This window comes from Sminthopsis crassicaudata, chromosome 1 (genome assembly GCF_048593235.1).
Source record: "Sminthopsis crassicaudata isolate SCR6 chromosome 1, ASM4859323v1, whole genome shotgun sequence".
NCBI classification, from domain to species: domain Eukaryota; kingdom Metazoa; phylum Chordata; class Mammalia; order Dasyuromorphia; family Dasyuridae; genus Sminthopsis; species Sminthopsis crassicaudata.
The window spans coordinates 124,714,588-124,726,834 of record NC_133617.1 but is presented as its reverse complement, the minus strand read 5'-3'; the positions used below and the strand labels follow the sequence as shown (position 1 = coordinate 124,726,834).

The window sequence follows — 12,247 nt, the reverse complement described above, 5'->3', positions numbered from 1 at the left end:
CCCTAGGCAAATCCTTCTAGAAGGCACAGAGGCACTTCCTCCCTTGCTTCATTTTGCCTCCACTTCTAGGCAAAAATTACCTTCTCTATAAACAAATCATTGTATATGGATGATGGTATAGGGATTTTTTTTTTTTTTTTGATGATCAGGCTTACCCTTTTATCCTGGCAATAAGCCATTCTTCAAAATGAAGCTTGGGCTTTTTATATAAGCACTATGGGAGCAGTTCTTTAGAAAAAGGGACAGTTTTGGTGAATCGAGGCCACTTCTTTCATCAGCCAAAGAAAAGAATAGATTTCTGCTAGCCTTAGATTCTACCTGAGATAATCAGGGTACCCCATATTTGCATACTTCCTTTTTATCCCAGCCTACTCTGCCTTTACTATTAGTATTTTGTTTCATCTCTGCTCAATAAAAGTTTCAGCCCAATCCCACATCCAGGCTCAAATCTCATCTGTTTCTTTAGGAATAAAATTACTTTAGGACAACTCTCTAATTTTCCCCATACTGGGACAAATTTCTTAGGATAGTTGACGTTATGCTCCTGGCATTAGTACTATGTTAGACATTATCCTGTTCTTGCTTCCTTCTTCCAGTTATACCCAAATACACACATGCATAAAATATATGTATATGTATTTAAGCATATCTAACACACATGCAAACAAAGCATGTATATGCATGCAAAATATGTATTATCAACATGTAGTTATACGTGATTATATGTGTATATGTAGTATTTTGTGATGAATTCCATGAATTCCACAATAGTTTCTTCTAATAATTTCTTATTTTCTTCCTTACGCGAATTACAAATCTGTGGCCACTTTCTTAGGATCTACTGTGAAACAACTGAGGATAGGCCAATATCAATCATTCAATCCATCACCAAGACAAAATTATAAACATAGCATCCTTGTCTAATATGCATATTGAACTGGAAGTTGAGGTTTTGAAAACACTAACTTATAATACAATAATTAAAAAAATTCTAGAATAAAAGTATCTTATACCAGTACAATGCTTTCTATGAAATTCCAAATATATTATCTCCTTCCTCATAGTTATTCAGTTAGTTAAGTAGAATAAAACTCATTCTTATTTAGTATATGAAGAAACTAAATTTTAAGAGAAATTAGATGATTTGTAGAAGTGCTGATAAGTAAGGTAACAGAGAATAAAACCCAGATTTTCTGACTTCAAGTCTAGTTATCTTCATACTACATGTCATTTTAATATAGAGTAGCCCATTTCCAATAAATATAGGTTGAAAACATTGTTAAAACAATGTATGAAATCTATGACACTGTCAATATACTGAGAGTTAAAACAAATAATCATACATATTGCTGAATCCATACCTATACAGACTGGTGGACTGGGCTGCCAAAAGTAACGGTTTTCCACCTGAATGCAGGTTATTCTTTCCTCTCCCTGTAGCTCATAACCTGGATCACACTGAAAAACAACTGTGTCACCAGGTTCTCTCCCATCCCCATTTCGAGTTCCATTCATGGGAACACCTGGATCTCGACAAGCAGTGGCTACAGAACCTACCAAGAGAAAAATAAAGATTTTTTTTAAAAAATTTTGCTACCACTTTAAACATTTTGAGGAAAAATAATTCATGCAAATTCAGAATTCACTACACTTATCTGCTCTTTTTGTGAAATTAAGTTAAAAACCTGGGGATCAATTAAAATGCTTATTTGATATCATAATTATTTTTATTTGCCATCAGCTTTATTTACTCATTTTGATAGAATGGTTACAGCAAATACATACTTTCTTAGTATTCAAAGTAATAGGTAAGTTGAAGATAATTATGGAAGAAGAAAATACTATAAGAAAAAAGAAAATGGTCTTAATTTTCTATAAAAATCACATGTTGAATTTCTAAGTATAAGTAATTTTCAATTATTCAAGTTAATAGTAGAAAGCATATGTTTGAATGTCCAAAACAGACTTATGTTACATGTTCCAATTAGACATCAAAAAAGTCATTAAATTTTCCATTCAAACTAGTATAATACAGTTGAATACATAAACAATTGTGTAAATTATTCCAAAATCTCCACATCAAAGCAAAAGAAAAGTTATAGGATAATAAAAGAGATATAACTGAGAGACACAGGTAGCTCTAGAATCTGTTATTAGAAATCAGGATGTGTGACCAAGAGAATCAATGTGTATTTATACGGGCATCGCTGTGACCTCTTGTTTTTCTGTGTATAAAGCCCATATGTGACACATATTTAAATCTATTCATAACCAATGAATCTCATTGATTCTGCCACTTAACAATTTAATAGTAACTTAAATGTAACATTTATTTAAGTTCTACTTTTATATAACATTCACATATTTGAAATCTAGCACCCAACTATGACATAAAAATGTATATGGGTTCTCAAATGTCAACAGAAGGCAAACTCTAGGAGATTGTATCATATTGGAAAAGCTTCACATGTGGTACCAAGCATATATTGTCTGAATTCCACATTGTAGCTTATACATATAAAGATAGACCTCACAAATGAATATGCATATTATTTGGCTCACTGAATCTTTTGTTTTGTTTTAAATCTAGGTATTCATGCTTTGCTTATGCTGGAAATGCAATGGCTGCTAACTAGCCTAATCCCACTGATAAAGGAGCTTCACTTGCTCCATTTCTGATGTAGGTCATTTCACCCCTCCTTAGATAGCCATAGGATTGTTCCCAAAGGATCACAATATTGATGTTGGATTCTAGTGCAGATACTTGAACATATCTAGTACATAACTAGTACATAATTGGACAGAACATTGGATTCAAACAATCCACCTGCCTTTTCTATCACCAAAGCAAGAAAATATAGGCATGTGCACCAAGCTTGAAAAGGCACAGTTTTTTAGTGATAACTTCTTTGGAGATACAATACAAACAGCAAAGGAAAATATAAAATAGTTCTTCATTATATATAGTTCCCTCTACTTCTAAAATGATTGTGCCAGGATGGAAAAAAAAAAGTAAATGGGAATACTAGAGTAATGAAAAGGTAAAAGTCATGTGGCTTTTAAATCATATGTAAACTATGAATTAATTGTTGGTACTCTAAATGTGAAATCCCTGTTCAGTGACCTAAGGGTCAATATATTTTTTGACAAACTGAAGATAAGGAATTTTGAAGATTTCCCTATAGACAAAATAAGAAGAAAAAACAAAGTTTCCTTTAATAGGAGTAGAAACTAAAGGAGCTGATTTTATTATTTGTCCAAAGGCAACAAAGTCATAATTTCCTGGGAAATTGGTTGTCTTGAATTATAACGCTTTTGATAAGCTTGATAAGATACTAGTAAGATAATTGTAGCCTAGATGCCAGTATTTGTTGCAAAGGGTTAAGAAAAAGGAAAAAAAAAGGTAAAGTATTTCATGAGTTCTGTCAAATTAAATCTCTATGACTCTAAATGAAATTGTGGGTATAGAAAAATATGGTAAAATGGAATTCTTTAAAACATGTTTCAGATATAAAAGTGAGAACAGAAATGTTATTGTCATTCTCCACTTAACTCTACATAAAACAAGTATTTCTAGGTATGTGGTAGAACAGAAAAAGAGGAATATATAAGAAAATATGTGTCTAAAATACATACAATTTACTTTTCCCTTTAAATTTATAAATAGTCAATATTTAACTTTAACAGATATATCACTTGTCTATTCCTTCTCTTCTTTCTACTGTCTTCTTCCATTTAAAAAAATAAATTTCTACATGCATTTATATCATGTTCATCCCCAGCTTCATCATCACACTAAAAAAGGGGAAAACCATGAAAAAACTCTCCTCATAAAGACACCTATCACAAGTTTCTTCATTGACCATTTATAAAATTAGCTTTTTATGAATGTTAAGGTCCTACTTCTTTGGCAAGTGGGTATTTTGACTTATTTTTTTCTCTATTTGTGGTTTATTTTTGCATTGATCAGAGATATTAAATCTTTCAAAGTTGAAATAGTAAAATTTTGAAAACATTGAGGGATAATCTCTCAAGATATGTAATGTATGAGTTCAAGGATGAAAGAGGATATGAAAAAATAGTTAAATAGCTTAGTTTAGCAGTTAGAAAAGGAAATATCATCTCTCATATACAAAGCATAAATAAGAACTGACCAACCTCACTCTGCCATTTTATTCATTGTTTTATATTTATCTAAGTATTTTGTCATAATTATTCTAATTCTGAAATCTTCTTTAAGTAGTTAACTAATGAGATAAATTTTACTCCCTAATAATAACACTCATTTTATGTTTAAAATATTAAAAAATATTGAAGATATATTAAGAAATAATATAAATATACATAAAATATATCTGTTTATGCATATAAATTTTAAAATATTATATATAGACAGTATGAGTCATCTCAAACCCTTGCCATAACCTTCTCTTTACTGGTTTTGAAATTCCATTTCATTACATCAAATTTCTTCCAGATAATGAATAAAATCACTCATGAAACTTCTCAATATCACCATTCGTGAATAGAAATCACAAGAATCAATCTTAGCCAGTTGTTGCCAGTCCCTCATGGATTTTTCATAAAATTATCTTTGTCCAAAGACAGTCAAAATAATCCTAACAAACAAGAAGATTTTTTTTTAATTTCCTTTCCATCTTATCCATAGATTTTTTTGGTATAGATTGCATATAAACCACAATTCTTTTTCCTTCACACCAATCTTAGGTGTGGATAGAAAACAGGCCCAAAGTCAGGGAAAAAAATGAATTAAAAAATCAACGTCTTCACTTACCATTTGTATAATGCTGAACAAGTCACTTGATCTGTATTTACCTCAGTTTCCTCATCAAAAAAATGGTCAATGGTTAAATGATACAATAATTGTAAAGAACTTAAAACAGTGCTTGGCACATGGTATCTTTTATATAAATCATATAAAACCAGCCCAAACTGATTGGATCTGCCTCTCACCACTGGAGATGTATACTTAAAGAAGTATACTTGAAACAACGTGTTAACTCAGAAGAATTGATGAGACAATGGTAATCTAGTGTACATATACTTTGTACTTAGCATTGTGATGTAATAGTTCTCTAGTTCTCACATATTCAGTATACTATAATGATGTAATTGTAATAAGGTATATAACAACTGGGGACAGGAAGTCAGACCACAGGCAACGTGGCAGTTGGCAGACTGCTGAAGGAGACTGGGTCAGACTATGATAGACACAGACTGTGTAAGAGATAATAAAAACTTTGGACTCTATTCTTGTAATTCTCATGGTGTCTATCCTGCTGAGACCAATGACCTTTCGCAGGACTTCCAGTAAGCTAGCCCAAACATTAGAACTCTTAAAGCTATAAAAACAACAGTGAAATAGACATTCAAATTTGTGTTGCTTTAGAAATGTCCCCTTTCCTAACAAAAGGCAATTTACAAAACTATACAGTACTATATTAACTTATGTCTAATTCTTTATGTCTGCAAAAATCTCAGAATAATAATCTACATACACAACAGTCATTTTTGATAAAGATATGAAAAGAGGACAGCCATATTCTCATAATTTATATCCTATAAAAGTACATATCTTACAGTCAAAAAATTTAGAATATATAGAAAATACAAGCTCTGAAAGTGCCCCTGATTTATTGGCTATTAAAAAAAAAAAAAACTCCAAACTTATTTGTTTCCAAAAAAGAAAGTGCTGTCTTAAAGATTTTTAATTAACAGTCAATGGAGTGAGATTAAAGTAGTATAAAATTTTGGAGATGGGAGATAGGACATCACATATGAGAAACAGCAAATGGGCCTGAAGTATAATTATTTGGAAGTGAGTAATGTGTGCAGAAAATAGAGAGATAGAAATAGGTCAAGTTGTGAAATTTTCTATATTAACAAGTTGCTTCCCAAGCAGACTTCAGAATCTTTCAAGATAACTTAAAAAATATAACCAATAACTGTTCAATGATTTCTGATTACTAATATCAAATAAGAAATAAAATAGATAGACATTCTTGTCTATATATATATATATATATATATATATATATATATATATATATATATAATTTGCATGGATATTCTATAAAGCTAATCCATTAAGATCCATCTGATATAGTCATACATATTTATTAAAAGTAATCATCAAAAAGTAGACTGTGCTATTCTACAGGTTTATTCATTGATTTCTTATTTATGAGTAACATTTCCCAAATGTGAAGCCTACATACTACAACTTATAAGGGGCAATTAAGAAAAAGCTAGAAGAAAATTTTGCTGTAAATGTATGATAGATATTATTCAAATGTAAATTTCCATAAAACATCCAAAAAAACATATCACTTAGGGGAAGCTAGATGGCACAGTGGATAGAGGACCAGTCCTCTGCCCTCAGACACCCAATATTTCCTAGCTGTTGATCCTGGGCAAGTCACTTACACCCAATTGTCTCTGGGGGGAGGAACATATTACTTAGAGTAACTTTAAACTAAAACAGATGACGCTTAAAACTGTTTTGATTTGTGTTATCTAAAATAATAAAAAAAAACTAGTATAAATATAAATTTCTCCATGGGATTAAAAGTTTAGTTTGTATGTCAAGATACTTTCATTAAGGACCTATTATCTATCAGATGCCATGCAGCCTCTGAAGTAAAAAGAAAGGTCAAAAATAATTTCTGCCCTTAAATTACTCACAATCCAATGAAGGAAAATATCATAAAACCCAAAAAATGGAGAAGAGTATAATTGCAGCCAGTGAGAAATAATGAAGTATTCCAGGACATTTAATAGAAAATTTAGAAGGAGTTCAATATCACCCCACCATCTTTTCCAGATTGGGGAGGGGTAATGTGAGTTTCAGATCTGATGTGATCTTGCAGGAAGATGAGTTTCTGGAAACAATAATGAGGTCCAGGTGAACTAAAATTATACTCAATATAAAAATTCAAGAAAAGAAAAGATATTCTCTTCAAATAGTTGGTCAATTCAAATTTAGAAGTAAAATAATAATGACAGGATTATGTCAAATTAAAGCTTTAGGAGAAGGTTGCATCTTGGAATTGGAAGCGCTCAAGAATCACATTCAATCAATAACAGTTTCAAACCAGTATTATGCCTAGTGTTAGAGATATAAAGAATGTTACAAACAAAACAAAGCCAAAAACATGTCCAAGGGGTTCACAATCTAATGGAAAAGTCATCTCCTATATGATTTTGCAAAAATTAAATTATTCAGGGTACATGAAAGATAATTTCTAAGGGAAGACATTGTGGTCATCATGTGGGATAAGAACGATGACTAGAAAAAAAATATTCAGTGAGATTTTAGCTGAGTTTTGAAGAAAGCCACAGAAGCTAGTAAACATAAGTAAAGAGAGAGAACATTCCAGATGTGGTGAATAGACTATGAAAAGCCATAGACTAGGGAGATGGAGTGATGAAGAGAAACCAGGAAGGTTGGTATAACTGGATGCTCTGGGGAGGGGGGAAGAAAAGATTGTAAAAGGCTTTAGGTGCTAAAAAAATTAATACTGAAGCTAATCAGGAGTAACTGGTGCTTATGGAATTGGTAGAGGGGAAGGTGATTTGATCAAAAGATGACTGGAAATTATAAAAATGATGTTGGGAGCTGAATGAAGTAGGGAGAGACTTGAAGCAGATAAGCTACTAAACTAACTAAAAAGTTATTTCAGTAGTCAATCAGAGAGTGATGAGAACCTTCACTAGGACAGTAGCTGTGGAACTGGTAAGAAGTCAGGTTAAATAGAGATTAGACATAATTTTACAGTTATACATATAAAACACATATAGATATGTACATATCTATACACTACAGGTATGTTGTGTTTATATGTGTGGAAATTTGTATGTTGTGACAATAGAAACAAAACTTGACTATAGATTACTACATGTGTGGAGTCAGTACACTGAACTTGAGGTTTTTTGTTTTTTTAATTAAAGGGAAGAGTTCTAAATTTGTTCAAAGGAAAGGTGAGGGAAGCATTTTAATGACTTTTCCAGGGAATTCACAAACATTATCAAATTTTATCTTCATAATCATCCTGAAGACAGTGTTATTATTAATTTCTGTTTATAGATAATAAAACAGAGCCCAACCAAGATTGTGTGCCTTGCCTCAAATCACCCAGATAGTATATGAGACAGGATTTGAAGTTATTCTTTCTATATCCAAATCCATGTTGTGTTCCACTTTTCTCAACACAAGTGATAAATAAAAACTTCATTTAAATAAATATCTGGGCTCTGTATGTAGGAATAGAAAAACATGGAAAGAGAAATAGGATTCAGTCATCTGTGGTTGTAATAAGAAATTACTACAAAACCCATGTAGCAATTTCACAAACCAGGGCCAGAAGCTGGTTTTGTTCTTGATGAACTTCTGATGCAGAATTGGCCTAAACATACCTTAACATCTGAACAATGTGTGAGTCACTCTTGAATAGTTAAAGATTGCTGTCACTCAGGAAGATGATGATATTGTGCCTATTTTCTTTAATATGGATATCTCCATCAAATAGCAACAGCACAGTTAATAGGTAAGAACTGGAAGAAATCACACACAGAGATCCTGCTTATAAAGGTTACAAAGTTGAGTGGCCTCCTTTTTAAAGGCTGACTTGTATAAAAAGATATTCCAGATATGGACTGGTAAGGTCACAATGGGCTTGAATTTCCTCTGCCCAAGTTAGGGTTAGCATGACATTGAGCTTGAAAGCCTAGGTAATTGAGAGGATAGTGATGCCCTCAACAATAATAAAAGAGTTTTAAAGAAGGAAAGATTTTTTTTAAAGGGGTTTGGGATGGAAAAATGTTTTGGACACGTTGAGTTAGAAATGCTTTTGGGACATTCAGCTTGAGATGTCTAAAAGGCAGTTATTAGTATGATGATAGATCTCAGGAGAGAGATTTGCACTGAATATATACATCTGAAAATCATTTGCATGTAGATAATAATTGAACCTATAGGAACTGATGCTCAGGACACAACCTGGGCACACTAATGATCAACAGGTATGACTTCCCACCAAAGGCAACTAATAAGTTGCTGGTTAGACAGGAAGAAGAGAAAGAAAGAAATTGTCACAAAAACCTAAAAATAAGAGAGTTTTGAGAATAAAGAGTACTGAGGGAAGATTGAAGAAGAAAAAAGTTTGGAATACTAGTTCTGATGAGTGGAACAATGAAACAATTATAAAAATTTAAAAGACTTGCCTGGCTTCATTTAGGACCCAAATTGTAAGGATGTGATTCCCGCAAAACAAGAGAAGGGAATTGTAAGGGCCCTTTAAATGGGCGGCGCCACAGTGCAATGGGAGATTGAGTGCCCCAGGAAGTATTTTCTGTGGATATTAGGACTGCCCTGTAGGTGGGCTCTTGGCCACATTGAGAGAGCTTCGTAATGGGTGACTCTCTCGCTGATTGGCTGTGTGTGTGACCTCACAGGCCCTTTATAAGCCCACTGCAGACAGCAGTCACTCTCTTTAACCTGGCTCCCTAGCCTGGGTGGCCAAGCAGAGATGGATAGCCAAAAGAGGTAAGGATTTTGGTAGTGAACACGTGGGTCTTCAGACCAAGTGTTCACTAGGGAACCAACAAGTCAAGGGCATCAAGTCAGGGCATTATGTGAGTAGGTATAATAAAGACTTTTAAGATTACACGTGGCTGTTCTTGAGTGTACTACTGGTTATTAAACTATAGATTCAAGAGATCGTGGCCAGAGACCTTTGAAGGCCTCAGAGGAGGTGAGCCGGGTAGAGTTGACACTGCAAAGGTCAGTGGTCAAAGGTACTCTGTTGGGCCTAGGGCAGACTAGTAATTGTAACTGCCAGGAGTGCATGTTACACCAAATGATATTATGTAACACAAAAGTATAGTAGATCCAATCAGTAGTGTTGTTACAATAACTAGCATCTACTTATCACATTAAGGTTCCCAAAACACTTTGATACTCCCAACACTCTTGTAAAGTAATTGCTGTTTTTATCTCCATTTTAGAGATGAGGAAACTAGTGGTATGAGAGTTTAAGTAGGATCATGGAGTTAGACCTGGGAGGTATTTCAGAGGCCAATATATCTAACCCTCTCCTTTTACACATGAAGGAACTAGGGTTCAGTTAGGTAGTATAATGTACTCAAAATTACACAGATAACCAGCATCAATGCTGGAATTTTAAGGAAATATTTAGACTTCAAAGCCAATGCTTTTTTCCTCATGTACCACTTGTCTGATGCAAATAGTAGCTATTTTAGGAAATTTTCAAATTGATCATTCTAATACCAAGTTTGAAACTCAATCTGAGTCAATTAAGGGTTGTTAGAAGAAAAGAAAATTAGTGAACAGTCACTTAGGTCCAATATAAATAGATTTTCTAAGTACCTAAGCCATCACCTAAGTACAATATTTTTTAACAGATTCTTTATCATACTCTCCATAGCAGATCTTCCAAAACTTCTCTTTTTTAAACTTCTGATCTCTATACTATTCCTTCTTAACAAATGACCTGGCATACTAGATTTATTGAGAGCTTTGCTACTATTCATTAACAATAATTACACACATTTTAAAAATACTTTTTAAATTCAGAAAATACTATCCTCACATTTTAGAAAAATAAGTTATGTTATGATTCCCACTTTACAGATGAAAAGTACAAGTCTCAAAGAAGTTAAATGCCTTGAATACTTTCCCAGAATTATTAGGAGTCAGAATTAGAATTCAAAAGTAAGCTTTCTAACTCTAAGAATAGAGTTCCTTTCACTATGTCCATTGAGAGCACCCTCACTTCTATTTTTTTCATACCCCAAAGTCTGTCTATGTCATAAGTTTTTTTTTTTTTTTTTTTTTTTTTTTTTTCTGATTTGGTGTCCTAATTTCAGATAATGAGATGTACTTAGCTTTCTATATACCAATGTTAACCCTTCTATTTGTTTCTATTCCAACCCAACCAATTATTTAAAGATCCTTTCTTTATCATTATTTTATTCTCTCAAATTCTCCTGAATGTGAGCCACTGAATCATTTTATACATTCTAAAAAACATTCTATACCTCCCCACAACCCATCACAAAGATAAATAAACAATTCATAAAAAATTAAAATTAAAGAATTTAAAATAAATAAATAAAAAGGAATAAATGGAAATTCCTTATGAGAGTGTAGGAAAAACATTTTAATGTAATCATTATAAGATTGTGTTAAAATTAATATTTATTTTTTTAAAGAAAATTGTTAATAATCCCAGTTACAAAATGAGGATTTTTTTTTGATGTCTCAAACTTCATTCATTCATAAACATTTTAATGGCCTTTTCATAGTACCATTGTTGAATCTAAAATAAATAACAATTTTGATGGTGATGAAATAAATTTCTCAAGTGCAAGGCATTTTTTTTCAAATTGTTTCTCAGATTTAAATGTATACTGTGTGAAAAATGAAATATTGATGAAATAAGTGTTTAAATTTGGAGTTAAATATGGAATCTTCCCATAATTTTTTTTCAACTTTAGAGGAACCTAGAATTACAGAGATTCAAATAAGGCATCAGAGAAACAATAAACTTGAATTAGGGAGATCAGTGAGTAGACTTTAACAATAATCCAGATTACTAAATTCAAATAAATAGAAATGAGGATCACAAAGCCTAACACAAGGATCTCTTTAGACCACATGTTGACTTAGTTTTAAAATTTCATATTATTTATGTTTTATTGTATTCTTTTCATTTTAAAAACATTTTCCAAATACATTTTATTCTGTCTTGAACAGTATTATAAATTGAGTCCATTGATTTGACCCCTTTAGTCCAGTCAATAGGTGATGACACCCAGGATATGGATGATGATTTCACAAAAGTGATTAAGAAATGGTTGCAGACCCTCTTTGTAGTGGCCAGAAACTGGAAACTGAGTGGATGCCCATCAGTTGGAGTATGGCTGAATAAATTGTGGTATATGAATATTATGGAATATTATTGTTCTGTAAGAAATGACCAACAAGATGATTTTATAAAAGGCTGGAGAGACTTACAGTGAACTGATGCTGAGTGAAATGAGCAGGACCAGGAGATCATTATACACTTCAAAAATACTATATGATGCTCAATTCTGATGGATGTGGCCATCTCCAATAGTGACATGAACCAAATCAGTTCCAATAGAGCAGTAACGAACTGAATCAGCTACCCCTAGCGAAAGAACTCTGGGAGTTGACTATGAA

General features: G+C 32.4%; 1 protein-coding gene across 1 annotated transcript in view; it reads right to left on the bottom strand.

Moving 5' to 3' along the window:
- The window catches only part of CSMD3 (CUB and Sushi multiple domains 3), a 1,577,676-nt gene that overhangs the window by 345,384 nt on the left and 1,220,045 nt on the right, over positions 1 to 12,247 (bottom strand). The window contains 1 exon segment of the mRNA XM_074266680.1: positions 1,362 to 1,553. Coding sequence (XP_074122781.1) covers positions 1,362 to 1,553 — 192 coding nt within the window.